The sequence below is a fragment of the Phyllostomus discolor genome, chromosome 12 (genome assembly GCF_004126475.2).
Source record: "Phyllostomus discolor isolate MPI-MPIP mPhyDis1 chromosome 12, mPhyDis1.pri.v3, whole genome shotgun sequence".
Lineage (NCBI taxonomy): Eukaryota > Metazoa > Chordata > Mammalia > Chiroptera > Phyllostomidae > Phyllostomus > Phyllostomus discolor.
In genome coordinates this window covers 65,405,269-65,423,267 of record NC_040914.2, presented here as the reverse complement: position 1 = coordinate 65,423,267, position 17,999 = coordinate 65,405,269, and the positions used below count along the sequence as shown (strand labels likewise).

General features: G+C 48.4%; 1 protein-coding gene across 8 annotated transcripts in view; it reads right to left on the bottom strand.

Annotated features, from left to right (window-relative positions):
- Positions 1–17,999, bottom strand: part of PDPR (pyruvate dehydrogenase phosphatase regulatory subunit) — a 38,060-nt gene that overhangs the window by 14,106 nt on the left and 5,955 nt on the right. The window contains exons 2-15 of one of the 8 annotated variants that reach the window (XM_028501766.2): positions 15,039–15,323; positions 13,798–13,931; positions 10,626–10,707; positions 10,365–10,528; positions 9,578–9,699; positions 8,666–8,783; positions 7,788–7,937; positions 6,651–6,843; positions 5,383–5,507; positions 3,349–3,504; positions 2,790–2,923; positions 2,244–2,392; positions 1,663–1,775; positions 39–133 (exon numbers count right to left, since the gene is read on the bottom strand). In XM_028501766.2, coding sequence (XP_028357567.1) covers positions 39–133; positions 1,663–1,775; positions 2,244–2,392; positions 2,790–2,923; positions 3,349–3,504; positions 5,383–5,507; positions 6,651–6,843; positions 7,788–7,937; positions 8,666–8,783; positions 9,578–9,699; positions 10,365–10,528; positions 10,626–10,707; positions 13,798–13,931; positions 15,039–15,262 — 1,959 coding nt within the window. In that variant the 5' untranslated portion in view covers positions 15,263–15,323. Of the gene's footprint in view, positions 1–38; positions 134–1,662; positions 1,776–2,243; positions 2,393–2,789; positions 2,924–3,348; positions 3,505–5,382; positions 5,508–6,650; positions 6,844–7,787; positions 7,938–8,665; positions 8,784–9,577; positions 9,700–10,364; positions 10,529–10,625; positions 10,708–13,797; positions 13,932–15,038; positions 15,324–17,999 lie in introns of those variants that run through there. The other 7 variants (XM_036012203.1, XM_036012202.1, XM_036012206.1 and 4 more) reach the window with 7 other exon arrangements.

Here is a 17,999-nt window from a genome sequence, read left to right as displayed (position 1 = left end):
CCCACCCACTTAGAAACCGGAACTTCACTAGCACCTACCTTGCAAAAGAGACTTGGGAAGTGGTCTGGAGTCATCGGTGCATAGGACAGCTCGGACAGCACATCCACGGCTCGAGGACCAATCAGATTGAGGGCTAAACAGAGAAGAACAAGAGATGTATGGCTGTTCCAGGTGAACAGCCGAGCTAATGAGAAAGGTCTGTTGTACACTTGCTCACCTATGACCAGGTCCAGGTGGCAGGACCACAAATATGTCTCTTTGCTTAGGCAAGCCAAGGGGTACCTGATTTTGGCAGATACACCTCTCTCGACAGGCCTGCTAAATGCTGACTACGGGCAGGAGAGGGTCTGCCTGACTAGAGTTTCCTCTTCCTGGGGACACAGGAAGGCCACATTCATTCCATAGCTTCCTTTGCAGTCAGATGGGGTCATGAGACCAAGCCCTGACCAATGGGACAGGAGCCCACTTACAGGGCCAGCCATAACCGCCCTGCACAATTCCCTTCCCCTCACCTTCCCAGTGTGACTACACGATGGAAAAAGCCCCAATCCCAAATCGGGACCAGGAGGAGAGCCCTGAGAGGAGCTGCCCAGCCTCTCTGGACTTTGTCACGTTTGTGACAGCAGCTTGTGCTACCTGCACACCAGCTACCCTCCTACGGGCCTGAACACAGCTTTGGTTCAAGATGATTCTATAGTTTGCCGATCTGGTAGCAAGAGTTTATCATATTTGCTGATATGATGGGTTGAGAATGAGGGCCTGGTGGGGTGAGCGGCAGGAATAGATTAAGGAGAGCAGATGGAGGGGCTAGACATGGAATGGGGTGGCATTAGAGGAGGGCTGCTCCCCTAACAGAACCACTGAGATAGGAAATTAAGGTCATCCTTAAAAATTATTCACTAAAAAGCTCTGGCTGGTGTGGCTCAGTAGATTGAGCGCCGGCCTGTGAATCAAAGGGTCACCGGATCAATTCCCGGTCAGGGCACACGCCTGGGTTGCAGGCCAGGTCAGATCCCTGGTAGGGGGGTACGCAGGAGGCAACCACAGAATGATGTTTCTCTCCCTTTCTTCCTCCCTTCCCTTCTAAAATAAATAAAATCAAAAGTAAAGCTGCCCTGACTAATGTGGCCCAGTTGGTTGGTGCACTGTGCTGTAAACCTAAAGGTCACAGGTTTGATTCCCAGTCAGGGTACATGCTTAGGTTATGGATTTGGTCCCTGGTCGAGGTGCGTATGGGGCAGCTGATTGATGTTTCTCTCTCACGTCGATGTTTTTCTCCCTCTCTCTCTCTAAAGTCAATAAGCGTGTTCTTGGGAGAGAATTTTTTAATAAAAGCTAAAGGGAAATTTTGAAAAAAATAATAGATGACATAAAAATGCTTTAAACTCTAGAAAACAAAACAATGAAATAAAAAAGAAAAAGTAAAAATTATTTACACATTCAACCAATATTTGTACTCCTACACGCTGTCTGCAGGGGACACAACGGTGAACAAAATAGTGATTCAAGAACTCATCCCATGCTTCACTGGAAAGACACAGGGCAGTATCAGAGATCAACTTCCATCACCAGAGAGCCTCCTCCATGCTTCTAGTTCTGACAAAGCGGATCACCTGGCCTGTCCTCACACAGTGACCCCAGAGGACCCCCAGAGGGAAATACCAGTATATTTCCAGGTGACGTCCTCCAGAAGCAGATCGCTGTCCCGCGGCATGTGTTTCTTAAGCCAGGCCCAACAGTGGACCTGCTGGTCAGTTGGAGAAATCATGAAGAAGCTGAAAGTGAGACCCACAAGTCATCAAAACCAGGCAGCAGGAAAAAGGATCAGGAAGCAATCAAGTTCTCAGCTAGTTTCAAATCAGTAAGTAGAACACTGGCAAATGAGCTCTTAGCTTTCAGAGAGCGCCAGCAGCACAGAACATAAGGATACACACCACATAAGGAGAAACAGGAGGCTGGCTTCTGTTACTATACAGCCCTACTGATGCAAGACAAGACATCTCCCAGTAGGGCAACTAAGTTTTCACACCGAGTTTTACATAATCTGTTGTGTTTTTTTCTTTTTCTTCCCTAGTGATTTCTTTTTGTATTGGGCTGCTAATGAACTGGTGATGAGATAATGAAATATGTTCATCTTTGGTATGATTCTGGTTTCCTGGAAAAGTGAGCTGGGCGGTTTGCTCTGCCACAGCACCCTCAGGGAGCCAGTGCTGAAGGGTGCTGGCGGCAGCAGCTGACCTCACCTGCGCTTGTTCAGGCGTGCTATGCTGCAGTCATTCTCGTAGCCTCCACCCTCGTTGAGCATGCCAGTGTGCACGATGTGGCCCACGGGCACATCAAGGTCGTTGGAGAAGAGGTACTGTAGGATTTCCAATGCCTGATCTCCAGTGGACTGTAGGGTTAAGAAACAAAGCAGAGAGAGCACAAGATCATTTGGCTGGTAACACGGTCCGATGGGCAATGCGACTTACTAAGAAAATTCAGTTAGCCCTGGCTGGTGTGCCTCCGTGGACTGAGTGCCAACCTGCAAATGGTTGCCACTTCAATTCCCAGTCAGAGCACATGCCTGGTTTGCGGGCACACAAGAGGCAACCACCCTAATGCTTCTCTCCCTCTCTCTCCTTCCCCTCTCTCTAAAAATAAATAAAATCTTTTAAAAAATAAAAAGATAAGACATTAAAATATACGAGTTCTTAAAGAATCAGTTTTGAGGAGATAGATGAAAAAAGGAGGCATTCAATAAATATGTACCGTTTCCTAATCTGTTATATTGGTCTCCAAATACTTACTGTTATTTCAAACTTTGTGAAAGAGGACATGTCAATGACACACACGGCTTCCTTACAGCACTTGACTTCAGACTCCACAATGTCAAACCAGTCTGGCTTATAGAAAGTCTTGCTCTGCTCCAATGCCAGGAGGTCTACAGAACAGAAAAACAAAAGGGGGAGAGAAAAGAAGGGGATTTATACTGGGGGTGAGGGGGATCTCCCTATCTAGTTTAATATAACAGGTTTTTATTATTTTTCTTCCAGGAATACATTCTAGCTATAAATATTTAAAAATAAGTTTTATTAGCCCTGGCTGGAGTGGCTCAGTGGATTAAGTGCCAGCCTGTGAGCCAAAGGGTTGCCAGTTTGATTCCCAGTCAGGGCACATGCCTGGGTTGTGGGCCAGGTCCCCAGTAGAGAACACAGAAAAGACAACCACACATTTATGTTTCTCTCCCTGTCTTTCTCCCTCCATTACCCTGTGTCTAAAAATAAAAATAAAATCTATCTTAAAAAATAAGTTTTATTAATTCTCAGGGCAAAAAAATGTGAGCAAAAATAAAAATGTGCTGTTTACCCTTGTCTGGTGGCACAAAGTACTTTGGCCTCTCGAATCCGTGTTTTTCCATCCATCTGGCTCCTTGTGCGTCCAGTCGGTCATAGAGAGGAGATGTGCGTAACTGCCTCCCCGTCTGGAAGTCCCAACGGGGAACCTTCAAATCATACAGCAGAGCTAGAACAGATCAGAATAGTCTGTGAAAGCCCAACCACAGAGCTGAGCACCCACTATCCACTAGACTCGGGAGTTGCTCTTTTCAACAGAGCATTCTTTCCAGGCTAATGCAGCAAAATTTGCCGAACAGGACCCAGTACCACAGGCGTGCTCCAGAAGACAAGGACAATGTTGCAAGAGTCGGTGTCACCCTCCAGTTACACAGCTATAAGTCACACGATGACTCTACGTCTCTGTGCACAGTTATGGTTCCAAATTAATAGGGAGAAACAATGGGAGAAAGGTCACAGTTTTAAACTTTGCTAAGCTCCATAAAAGAGATAAGGTGATATTGCGGGGTCACAGGTGTTTACAAAGTGTGAAAAAATAGCACTTGCTTCTCTACAGTGCTTCTGTTGTCGGGGTCTCAGACCCATACAGACATCTCCTCTCCAATGTTTAACCCATTTTTGAAGTGATCGGGCACAGAGCATACCTTGAATTGGTGGCTCTGAAATGTGACACGCTGCATAGTATTGCCCCAGTGACATTATTCACATAGCAAAGCTAGAGTCAGAATTCATTTCTCCTAATGTCCAATCTGTAACAGCAATGAGTAAAAACAGCCAGAAAGAGTATGATATCTAGTCCCTTCCAAAGAGAAGACCTGACCTCACCCATTTCACACAGGAAGAGCATCGGGGCTGTGGGGAGGCTGGGAGATTAATAATCAGGACACCACGCAGGTTTTCTGACACTGTGACGATCTGTCAATCTCTGGTATTTTTAGGTTCTGCTTCCCCCCTCCCCACTTTCTATCATGCCTGCAATTTCTGTTTTATGAGAATCAGAAAATGCCACCAAACACATCATATTATCAAGGAGAAATTCAAGCTCAGTTATGATTTGCACAGGTTCTATAGTAACTGTGGGTGGGGACATCTAGACTTATGACAGTTCAACATTTTAACCAGAGTACTTGCTAATAATTAAAGAGGCTCAGCAGTCACATGCACTGCTGCCAAGGCCTCTGTCCCCCACAGCCCAGCGTTCCAACTCGGGCCACACTGGTGTTAAAGGTCAGCCGAGTGCCCATCGTGAAGGGAACCTCCAGCTACTAAACCAGCAGCTCATTCTTAATAAAGAACAGTGGTCACAGCCAATACAGAGACTTGGCTCTGAGCATAAATGTGCCCAAAATATTTAGACATATTTTGGTGAAGTCTGAAAATAGTTCCTCAGTATAAGAAAAATGAAATGACAATCTGATTTGGCTCAACTCCTGATACAAAAGGTAGAAAGTAAATGAGAAACAAGGCAGAGTAGCCTTGAAATAAAGAGACCGATCCTTTCAAGATGGAGGGAAGTAAAAACACAGAAAAAGACGGCAGGAATGTATGCTTTGTACGTACATGAGAAGCGGTTTCCTATCTTATCAGCATACCACGGATTCATGACAAAAGTCACTCAGAGAAGCTTGAAGCTTTGAGAATAACTTGGCAAGTTCTCTGCCTTGGAGGGCAAACCATGGTCCCAAAGACCCGGTGGGGACCGCAGGCACTCACGGTGGCAAAGGGAATCTTCCCAGGTACAGTGGGGAGCAGGCAAGGCTGGGAACGTGAAAGAAGCTGCTGCCGGAACCCAACAGGAATCCCCACCTGTAAGTCCTATTCCCCTGCCCTGCCCCCGGAAGTGAACAGCTACACTGCACGCAAGAGAAAATGGTCTGTAAATATCACGTGGAACACAACGTCCCAACACGGGCCCAAAAGAGTCAAACACTGGAAGCTCAGCTTGAAGCAATTATTAAGAACTGAGGCAAAACCTGTCTCTTTGAATGAGAACAGAACCAAGTAACGCACCTGCAGGCAGGTGAGACTGGAATAAAGCTTCACTTACGCATGACTTCCATGACCCGGTGGCGCAGAAAGGTGCGGCTGCTCTGCAGGGCTCCAAAACGCTTCAGATCCAACTCCCAGACGCTTTCTGAGGGATAGCCATGCACCATCCATTCGGCGAGGTACCTGTTTGGGGGGGCGGGATGAGTTGTTGGGCCGCACGTGTGATACTCTCCTCAGCACTGAGCCAGGAATCAAGAAGCAACAGGATCAAAAGTCCTATCTTGCCAGGAGCCGGTTCAGCAATTCTGGGTAACTCACCCACCTGCTCCAGAAGAGACAAACCTGGACCCCGCTACGACCGCTCTCACAAGACCACTACAAGGGTTTCAGCCCTAATGATAAGGTTCCCTAGAAAATGTTTAAGACACAGGCCCATCTAGGAAGACATAAAACTAAAATAAAAACAAATGCATTCTCCTTCACACATCCAGTGCGTTTTTTTCTGTGAAACACTCTGCTCAGGAAGGTGTATGCTATCTGACCACACCTCCTCTGCACCAAAGGCTTTGGGAACTCCACTTCCGTAACTGTTTTCAGAGCCATTCTACAATTCAAAAAGATCACATTAGTTTAAAAAAAACCACAACTTTTAATTGTGGAAATATACATAACAAAAATGGACTACCTTAACCACTTTCAGGTGTAAAGTTCAATGGCATTAAGTATATTCACATTACTGTGCGATCTTCACCACCGTCCATCTCCCAATTTCTTCTCACCTTCCCAGACTGAGCCTCTGCGTCCATGAAGCAGTCACTCCCCACTCCCTCCCTGCCCAGCTCCCGGCATCCGCCTGTCTACCGTCCCTCTCTCTGAACTAGACGAGTGTAAGTCTCTCATGCAAGTGAATCACACAGCATGTGTCCTTTCATGAGCCACCTATTTAATTTTTATTAGTACCTGCTTTTTAAATAAAAACTTCTAATATTCAGCATGATCCTCTATCTCACCTCACCTGGATATTTCCAAATTCAAATACACACTCAAAGGACCCACATTTCTTACAGCTGAGAGGGTGCACAGAAACACCCCTCCTGAGGTCTCCGTGGCCACCTCCAAAGGAGGAGTCCCAACCCTGACATTTTGAACAAGACATTTCAGGAGTATCAGGACAGCCCTTCCCTGGTAATTATCCTGAAGGACACTAAAATTACATGTATCTTCGTCTTACTAACATACCAGGTGAAATGCATTACATGCCATTCTAACAAGTGATTCCAGAAAGGAAGAAGCCCACTCAGCTCAGTGTGAGTGAGAAAGACTTACTTGCCAGCTCCGCCACCGAACGAAAGGCCAGCAGAGTTCATTCCCGCCAGGACAAAGTAGCCCTGCACCAAAGGGGACTCGCCCATGATGCACCTCATGTCTGGTGTGAAGGTCTCGGGGCAGTTCACCAACTTCACGATCTCCAGGGTCTCCAACTCTGGCATCCTACGCAGGAGAGAACTCAGCAGGGGCTCTGAGCAATAAAAACAAAGCCAAACGAGTCCTCAGCTTCAGGGGATTCAAAACTTCCAACTCCCTCTCCTGCCACAGAATCTCTTGGAAGAGGTCTTCTAGAAGAGCCAGCTGGGCCATTTCCCGGAAAGCAGAAACCTCACTGGGACCACGGAACACACCTACGAGGTGCTTGGCTTGAAGACTGAGAAGGAAGGTACTCTCTGGAGAGGCAAGGTGCCGTGGAAGAGCAGATGACACATGTGGGCACAGATAAGGATCTCGAGGGGCTCAGTGCTGAGGCTCCCACGTGGCACCGAGAAAGACGCCATGACAGGGCGGGTTCCCGAAGCGGGAATAGCTGCAAAGTCAGACGCTCAGCCGGTCCGCACTCCGTCACTTGGGAGGGGTCTGGTGGGGCAGTGACACAGGTGACACCAGACCAAAGCTGGCTGGTGGTGGGGTTTCCTTATGCTATGCTGTCCACTTGTAAAAGTTTGAAGTTTCCCACAATAAAAAGATTTTGAAAAAAATCTATTAAGGGTGGGAAGGAAACTCATCATTATAGACCCTTTCGTATCTTTTAAATTTGGAACCATGTGACTATATTAACTATTCAATAAATAAAATTAAAATGATACAACTGAGTAAACAACCACATTGATAATTTTTCTAAAAATATCTTTAATTTTATAAGAAACCCTATGAAAATGTTTCCTCCTAGCCTAAAATTTTCAGCAATTTTAGATGAATAAGTAATGAGCCACAAGTCACTAACCAAGACTTAGTCTTCTGACTCTGCTGCCCAGTAACCGCCCTGAGCCCAGGCGAACTCTGCAGCCTGCCCTCCGTAACCTCCACACTGGGCTGTTATAAGGATCAAAGAGCGTGCTATTCTTGAAAATGCTTTGAAAAATGTACCATCTTAGATGAGCACAGGGCATTTTTACTATTTAATTCACACACCGAAGTGATCCCAGTCCTCCTGCAGATTCTGAATCTCCAGCTGGTTCTTGCCCTCGGTGAAAATTGGTTTCGGGGTTTTCTCAAAGCCTCCAGACAAGATGCCACCCTGCCAGTTCCGAATATAAATTCTGCCATCAGCATCCATGACAGCTGAGAAAGAGAAATGACAAGGGAGTGGGGAGAAGAGAAAAACCGGGGTTAGAGGTAAGCCATCTTTCTAAATGGACAGAAAATAGCGAAGCAGAAACACCCGCTATTGGCTTTCTCAACCAAGCAGCATCCCGTGAGCACAGTGGACACCGTAGCTTTAAAACATCCTTCCAGGTCATCTGGGAGGTTCTCCCCCTCAGACTGACAGCAGAGACTGCCTCTCTGATTACCCCTCACAGGTCAGGTGTTTAGAAGCTTTGCCTAGTCCCCACCACCAGACTAGCAACGGCCCCTGCGCCACATAAAGCCTGAGACGGGAACTGCCGAGCCCATTCCAGGGGCTCAGACCTTCGAAATGAACCAGACCCTCTCCTCCACACACAGGGTCACTGAGTATCCTGAGTTTATAGCTCACCCATGACATTCCTACAATGTCCAGCATTCAAGTCTAACACTCCAGGTTAATTCCAAATATTATCAATTTAATAGACTTCTGTCTGGGACTACAATTAGCTTAAAGGGGGGAAAATTGCTTAAGTGGAATGCCCATTTCGGCCATCCTTTCATAAAGAGTTCTTAAAGAAAAGTCAGAACTGGGCCACCCCGTGACATGCCCTAGAAAAGCCAAGACTCTTTCGGGCACGGTCCGTCCTCAGCAGAAAGTCTTCCTCTCCAGAGGACAGAGCAGGGCAAGGGAACAAGACTGAAAACAAAGCACGGGTCCTCACTTGGCATGCTGCTGTGCAGAGGGGTCTCCCAGGGGCGAGTCAGGAGGTAGAAGTGTTCGCAGGCATGTAACGGGATACTAATCGGCTCCTCGTTGGCCAGACCCAGCTCGTATGCCCACTACAAATGGACAGATTGATTGTGGGTGGAGAGGAACAAGAAGACAAATGAGCAAGTTCAGCCGCTTGAAAAGAGTTTAATTTCAAGTGGCTTGCATGTGCTCTTGCTACAACATCTAGTGTGGGAAACCAAGATTCAGCCTGAGGTAGTTTAATTATTTGGATGGGGACCAATACTAGACTTTTCCAACCATAAAACTTACTTTTGGATCAAAGGTAGACAGACTTACCAGCTAGTAACAGGAGCTCGTGGAGAGCAAATGAGGCCTTTTAACAAAATGCCTGGCCTCAACTACAATCCCCAAGCACCAATCACGAGGAACTTCCCAAGGCAGGAAGTATTCCTACATCACCTTGAACTGTAGAGTGAACGGAAAGGACTAATGTGTCTTAAAAGCAGAAGCAGCTTAGTGTTCTGGAAATTGAACCCATGCTCCTGACACAATAAAACAGCCTAACACTTTATTTGCTATATTAAAGATTGAAATAAAACACCATGGAAAAATCCAATGCCAAAAATTTATGGCGATACCCAAGTGCTTCCCGGCCCTCCTGGCAGGAGAGCGCCGTGCCCCCAGGGAGGAAGCACAAGGTCACACTCTCTGCTGGAGGGACGGTACGGGCTTCCAACGGGGAGGACGAGAACCCCGAGTCTTCCAGCCCACACAGGAAACGGTGTGGGCCCCGACATCTGTCTGGCTTGTCACCAGACAGTCTTAAGTCTCTACGCCAAAAAAGTCCCGGAGATAAAAGGTAAGAAAGAAAACCAGAGACCCCCTCTTGTTGCTAACCCACCTGACCAGCACAGTTGACAAAATACTGGCATTCGATCTGCCCTTTATCTGTCTCCACGCCAGTAACTTCACCTTTTTTGACCATCACGTGAAGAACACTCGTCCGGTCGTAGATCTGAACCCCTGTTCGAAGGCAAAGAAAGAGTGGGGGCATCGAAATCGAACCTCTCGTGTTCCAGAATCAAGGCATCCGCAGCCGATTCTCAATTCTCAGGGAACACTGCAAAGGCCGGGTCAGTGCTTTAATTTCAGAAAACAAACAACTCCAGGAGCCACATCCTGAGACTGTAAATGAGACTTTCCCAAGGTTAAAAGCAGCAGGCAAATTCAGTAACCGACCTGAGTGCACAATTACATTCCAGGAATGGTAAGAGGGGTGGGAGGGAGTGCAAATAGAGCACCTGAAACCCCAAAACGCCCATATCATGAATCAGTCCATTCAGAGCGCACAACGCCACGGACAGTGGCGTGTGTCTTCCCCTCATTCACTCCAAACCCGGGACACGGTCCAAGCTGTTGGTTAAATCCCCAAGGTGTGTTCTAACCTTGGGGCTTCTCAAGTTCAGTGGCTGAAAGGAGTTCCCTAAGTCTGAAGTGCACTAAATCAGTAGTAAGAGCAGTTCCTTAGAACTTCAATAAGAAAAACGTGGCCCCAAGGAAAAATACTAACAGACAGTATATTAAAACAAAAGGAGCCAGCACACAAACTGGTAGCTGCGTGGGCATTGCTGCCTACTGAGAGACGCGCCCTTGCACAACCTCTGTGTCCTGATCCCAAACCTGCTTACCATTCTGGGAGGCAGCACTCGCCAGGGCAAGAGCCACATCGGCAGAGGACACCACTGCATCCTCGGGGACGTGCATGGCCCCCACCAGGTCGTGCACATTGAGGAGAGGGTGAAGTTCAGCCACTTTCTTGAGGGAGATGATCTCGGAAGGGATGCCTATGACACTGCCACAGAACACAAGGGGACAATGACATTCACTGGCCCCCTGGCAGAGGTCAGTGTGACAGTAAATCCAGGACTGGCTTCTAGCCTCATACGTACTTCAGCCTTGAGTTGATGCGCTTCAGGGAGATCAGGCGGTCCTGAGTCTGGGCCAAAAAGATGGAGCCGGTCCTTATGTAACCTGTAGGAAAACCAGCCCAGACTCAGACCAGGACAGACGCAGGGTGGTGCGGGCGAGCCCGTGAGACTGTGAGGGAGAAGGCCTGTGATGAGCCCTGGGAGGCCACCCTCCAGACATTCTCAGCTCAGAGCTGTGTGAGGATCAAATGAGACTTTAATGCACATAAAGTCATTCTTAAAATAAAAATAAAAGATTCCATTACTCAAAAACTCTTGGGGAGGAAGGGAACCCAGGTTCCATTATATTCTTCACTCTTTTTAGATTTTCTCCCCCTAGTTTTGGTGCGAGTGTAGCGCTTGGTGAAGACAGCCCTTGGTGAAGACAGCCCCTGATATCAGCCCCCAGGGTGTTGGAACCCCACCTCCTTCCCCAGGACAGCCAGTAGGCATGTGACCTAAGCTCAGCCAATGAGATCCCTGGGATACTCAGCCTTGGCAAGCAGGTGAATGGTGGGAGGTCACTTGAATTTCAAGTGCAGAGCACCCAGGCCAGAAGGCTCTGTTCCACCTGAGGTGCTGCCTGTGGGGCCCTGGCCTCTACGCTGCCTCCAGCTGGTTTGTAATCAACATTCCTGACACCACCACTATTATACCTGGGTCAACGGCAATCCTCCTAAACTGTAACAACTCACTTTTCATGAAGAAAGAGTTGAATCAACCAGTTTCTTTTCAAAGGAAGTACAGTGAGAACAGTTTATTTTCTTAATTTTTGTTGAAATCCTCATATAAATATACCCTTCACTGACATGACAAGAATGTCTCAGTTTAGAAGAATGAAATTTCAGAGAAGGGTGTTTAAAAACAGTCAATTTACCAGACTACTCCAATGATTTGCGGGCTGATCACACTCTGGATTTCACATTGAGAGAGAGAAAGGGTTCAGAGTTATTTTATACTCACTACTATTAGATATAGGAAAGTACAACTGTATATGTTCCTTTTAACCCACTATTTTTTTAAATTGCATTATCACTGAGTTAAAAAATTGGCTCAATCTCCCTAAATCTAGGTTTCTTCAACTGCAAAAGAATGACCCTCATCATAAGGTGCAGTAATACATGAAATACTCTCAAAGATTATAAACTTTCACATGGCCACACTCACGCCGCAGCCCTGCGGACACCAACACTCACGGCTGAGACAAGGCCTCAGAGTCACATGGCACTCTGACCGACAGGTAGCTAACGCACACCCCAAGTAAGTGGACTATGAGGGTCATCTAAGCGGGTTGCACATGGTCACTTCACCTGTATCGATGGCTCAATGGCAGTCCGCTGAAGGAAGCGACCACAGCAGGGCACGCCCGCACAAATGCAAGATGGGAGGCCTCTCCCTGGAGGCCTCTGGCTACCTGTCACCGTGCCGCCGCAGGTGAACCACTGGGGGGGCGCGAGCCTGAGGGTGATCCCCCTACTCCCGCTCACCAGACTTCTTCACTGCCCCACAGGCATCAGGGAGCAGTCAGGGCCAATGAGGGCTCCAGACGGTGGCCTACAAAGAATGCTAAGCTAACTTACCTTACAGAAAAGAAGCCCATGACCCTCATCCCTCCGGAATCCAACCAGCTGAGTGATGTAAGGCTCAGCAACCACCAGTATCTGACCCAGCGGATCCACCTCTGGGCCCGGTATGTGGACACTCTTCTGACTAAACCCTGGATAATACCTGATTTGAGTATCTTGTTGTCATCATTAAATCCAACCAAAGGGACTGTTTCCTGCCTCTCCTGCCTGTTGCAGGCATCTTCCCTAATAAAACGCCTGAGACAGCGAGGTAGCAGGAGATACTTTTACTGTGTTCACTTGCAAGCCCTGCCTTTCCACAGGAGGCCTGGTCTGGTCCAATGACAGCACGGGGAGACGAGGCGCCCAGGGCATGCTGGGTAAGGAGGCACTCGATCTCAGTGCTGTGATGTACAGGGTCACCCTCGGGTGCGTGCTATCCTCACCCCAGTCCTGGCCCTGTGGCATGCCTGAGAATATACCACCTCTTCCTCCCAGGCCTCCTGTTCCTCTCCTGGCATCTCCTCTCTCCAACTCCATGGCTAGGAAACCCCAGTTAGTGGGCAGATGGGCTTGCTCTACAGTTTACAAATAAGGGTACACTTCATGGAAGTATGAACTATATCAAGTAGAAATGTTATAAACCCCAAATTTCAAATAATTCAGATCTCTCTTTCCCTGATGAAAACACTGTCACATGTCATATAATTTCTAAACGGGCCGGCGAGGCACACCACACACCGAGCTCACACTCTGATCACACGACAGAGCCGCTTCAGTTGGCAAAAAAAGCAAAGCTACGATCCTTTGTTGGGATTAGTCTTAAATTACCCGTGATGTGACTTACACAATGTCTTCAGAAGAGAAACCCTGGCATACACAAGTATCTGGAACCTCATCACAAGGTGTGGCTACTCGCTCAGGACAACTAGTGAGCTCCCCACACGGCTCCGTCGGCCAGGCGAGCAAGCTCAGCTCCGGGCTTCTGGCTGATCCGCCACCGCACACCAAACTGACCGCCTGTCCCCCTTCGACCGCATGGGGCACCAGCGTGGGTCAGTCTTCCTCTCCTCGGGACAGCTCCTACTCGCCCCAGTGCCGGTTAGCTTACAACCCCCTGGGCCCATCCGCCCCATCCCACAAGGAAGGAGACATGTGTGAACGCTCTCAGTCAGGAACATCCTCACCAGCAATTTTCTGAAGTCCAATGGGCCGAACTGTGCCCATCAGCACCTCAACTTACGTTCCCCTTCCTCCTGCTGTCAGAGCCAGTGCTGCCACTTACCACACTTCAGTGAGTGAACTACACCGGAAATGGCTCAGAAAACTTTCTTACCATAGAAGAATTGCATTGCCTGAAAGGGATGTGGAATACTGACTGAATGCCCTCATTTTAAAAACAGGGAACCGAAGACAGCACAGAAGTGAAGAGACTTGCCCAAGGTAATCCTCTACCCAGAGGCAGCAGTGCCAGGGCTAGGAGTCAGGTCTGAGTCACCGGTCCCCAGGCCAGCTCACGGGGGACCAGCCACAGCACCGAGTGAGGGTCCGGGGCGCAGAGGCCAGTACATGGCTGACTACCTGCTTACCTGTTTGGATCCCTGTTTCTTGCTCTAACTGATGGTACAGTTTGTTTGAATAGTCTGCCATCTTCTGCTCGATGCTCAAGTGCCTGGCGGTGCTCACGATGCCAGCACAGAACCTCGTGGAGCCGGCAGCCAGCCTGCAGCACGGATCCAAAAAGCTATTAGTTGGGTTCACATGTCTGTGAATGCAGCACATTCAACTTCCACACTGTAGCACTGTTTAATCCTATCAAAGGATGGAAATGACCTACATGTTCGTCAACACGACACTGATTTCAAAATTAGAATTCACCCGCCAATGGGATAGTATACAGCCATAAAAAAGGAATGAGAAGGCTTTTATGCAACAATGTGGAACAATCCTATTGAGAAAAGCAAAAGCAAAGCGAGGAACAGTGTTTAGGGAATGCTACCACTTGTATAAAACAAGGAAAAATAAATGAACACCCATATACACCGATACATACTGATGAATATACATGTGCTTATAAATGGAGAGCATCGGGTTCGACACAGCAGGAACTTGCCTGGCCTCCAGCAAGGAGAACTTGAGGCCAGAGGTCAGGGGCAGGAGAGAGACATTCCCTATACACTCTTCGACAATTTTCTATGCTGGCTCATGTGAATGCACTGCCTTTTAAGAAATAAATTTTAAATTAAAAATTAAAAAGTCCAGTTAGCTGTAGGCAATAGAACACAAAAGTCTTAAATAAGGAACATTAGGGAAAAATGAAGATATTCAAATAAACAATGAACTGTAGTTGGTAATAATGTGACAATGTTGTGAGACAGTAATGCTAATATAAGATGTTAATAACAAGTGAAACTGGGGGCGAGTCTTATGGGAACTCCCTCCTACCTTCTCAATTGTTCTGTAAATCTCAAACTGTTTCAAAATAAATTACTTAAATGAAAAAAACAGAAATGGAGCAGAATATAGGCAATGTGACTCCTAGAGGAAGGCCTCTGCCCACAGGGTTTACGCTGCTGCCCGACTACAGAAAGGGGAACAAGGTGTCTTGTGAACCTGAAATAAATACGTGTTTCAGAGACTTGTTTCGTCAGAATCTGCCAGCTCTCTGAAACCAGAAAACATGACTTTTAGACACTGCCAAAATAAAACAAGTATAGTGTTCCCCCCTGTGATTCTTCTCACACTACTTAGCAACGCTGATTAGCTTCTGATGGGACAAGGTCAGGGGAAGGGGAGGGAAGAGGGAACCCATGTCTGGCTGAATCCTTACCTGCCCTGCTCCAAAAGGACAATGTCCTTCCACCCCATCTTGGACAGGTGATAGGCCACGGACGTGCCCATGATTCCCCCACCACAGATGACCACCTGTGCCTGGGCAGGCAGGGCAACAGAATGTTCCGTGGCCACCGACGCACTGCTTCGGGCTGAGGACCAGTTCCGCCATCCTCGGCTGGCTCTGTGTCTGTGGACCACTGAGAGCCACCGGTAAAACATCACGTCAGTCAGCACCAGGAGACGTGCTCTCGCTCAGCTCGGGAGATTCCAAGCATTCGAACTAGACAGAAAAAAGCAAACATATTTTGTTCCACTGCACTGAGCGCACAAAATTCATGAGGAAAAGTTGCAACGAAAAGCAATCATCATTCAGCAAACATGTGAGGATTAACTGAGTCTCAGACACTGTGCTAGGTTCGCTACAACTGCAAGCAATAATGAAGAGGCCCCTGCCTTTAGTAGCTTTGAGAGAAAGGAGAGCTGTGTATGTGCGGGCAGGGGGGTCAGCAATACACATATAAACGAGTCACAAGGAGTAACTAGGGGCATGATTAATACCCTGGTCAGGAAATATGACATTTGATGGAGGAAATGGAACCGGCTGAGTGCTCCCGACAGAGGAATGAGCATGTCAAAGGCCCGGCAGTGAGACAGACCTTGGTGAACTGAAGCACAGCAACAAGGCCAGAGTGTCCCCGGCATGAGGAGTGGGGGAAACACTCTAAGATAAGGCTGGAGGCACAGGCAGAGAGCTGTTACACACTGTCCTTGAAAGTGGGGACTTTGTTCTAAGTGCCAAGGAAAATACTGAGGAGGAATGAAACGATCTGATCTATTCTCCAAGAGCAGTCTGCCCCAGGTTCAGACCGGGTTGTGGAACAAGAGGGAAGGCAGAGCTGGGTTAGGAAGCTACAGCAGTACTTCGGGGTAGCTTAGACAAGGACGGTGCAGAGGTGTAACTGGATGGTCTTGGAAGTAGAAGGCAGAAATAAGGATGATGGTTGTGTTTCTGGCTTAAGCAACTGGGGCCACTCACTGTAGTGTGAAGGAGAAGGAAGGAACAGGGAATGAGGCTGGGAGGCTAAAGGGCAGTGTGTGTGAGTGTGTGTGTGTATGCATTTGAATGTCCAACTTATATTTTATTGAACATGCTATTACAGTTGTCCTGATTTCCCTCTTTTGTCCCCCTCCACCCAGCAACCCCCACTCTTTCAGGCAATCCCCCACCACTGTTCATGTCCATGGGTCATGCTATAGGTTCTCTGAATGTCCAACTTGTAGGTGTTAAGTACAATACACCACTCAGCATGCACGTGGAAACACTGCACAGCAGCTGGATGTGCGCACCTGTGACTGGGAAGGAGCTGCGGGAGTCATCGGCACATGCCCAATATTTAAAGCCCTGGCATTCTGAGGAACAAGAACTCTGACGCTCTCCTGGCATTACAGATTGGGAGCAGAAAGGGAAGGCTGGAGACAGGACTGAATGCTGCAGCCCAGGCAGAGTGTACAGATAAAGTCAAGTGGCCGAAGAGAAGGAGGAGGAGCAGTCGGCACAACAGAAAGAAAACCAGGCAGAGGTATCACAGAAGCCAAGAGTGGAAAGGGTTCCAAGAGGCGGCCAACTGCAGGGGGGCCTGAGGGGTGGAGCTGGGCGCCCACGTGTCCACCAGGATTTGACAGCACAGAGGTCCTGGTGTCCTCAAGAACAGTTTCCGGGGAGACGGAGGGATGAGATATGGGCGAGAGCAAACTGAAGATAAGTGAGACACAGAGGTGCGGACAGCTCCATCACAGTCTGCTCTGATGGGGAGCAGAGAAGGGGGACGGAAGCGAGGGAAGAGTGCGGGGCAGAGCAAAGTGAGCTGGTTGTTTTCAAAGGCGGGAGCTGATCAGGATATTTCACTGCCATGGGATGACCCAGTAAAGGCAAAGAGACGGGCGAGCAAGGGGAGGCGATCCACAAAGACGGGTGTCCCAGGGAAGGACAGAGACACAGGGTTACAGGCCTAAGTGAAGGATGGCCTCGTGTTTCCAGAGGTCATGTGGGGGAGGGAGACTTAGGACACAAGACGTTTCTTCTAGAAGAGCAGAGGATGCTTAGGCTGATCACTCGCACACACGAGTCACAGGGTGTAACCAACCACACTCTTCTACAGAACAATAAATATAAGGTAGAGAAGGAAAAGCATGACCGTGGGCATCGGGAGGTGTCACACAGGAAACAGGACAGGACTTACGCTGAGCCTTGAAGGGGTAAAACTGGACAGAGAGAGATGGGAAACACACACAATAAAGTTACAGGCAAGTCTGACCACGTGTGTCTGTGGATGACAGTGAGGGGCTGCGCGGGGAGGCCTCAGTCTCTGAGTGCCGGCAGCAGGAACCGCAGGAGTGTGGGGCCACACCACGGGAGGCTGTGAAGACTTGGTCTGACTTGGGCCACTGTGCCCTAATGAATTACTACAGGCTGAGTGGGACAAGGGCAGGGTTTGAGCAAAACTAATCTAACAGCAAAAAGGGACTGAAGTAAGAGCTGCTGGCAAACCGTGTGGTCACTGAAGTGTAAGATGAGAACATAAGACAACAGTGGGGGCTGACAAGTGGACAGCAGGGCAGCACACAGCTAGTAAGTCACCACCACCGTCTTCCATACCAGCCTCACCTCCCCCACCCCCCACACCCCCACTGGCTCCACAACAGCCCGAATTGTTGGACACCCATCCGTCAGAGAGGACTCTCAGAACTGAGACCAATGCAGGCACAGACGGTGTCCCAAAAAAACCCTCATCCAACTTAGCACTAATTATTTTGGCCAACTTGTGATTGCCACCACGGCTCCCATCCTTGGTGTCTATGAAACAGTCTCAGGATAGAAGCTTCCCCACATACCCAATCTCCCTCTCACCTGTAATCTGGGACAACCTCAAACATACCAACCTTCACATCACAAGAA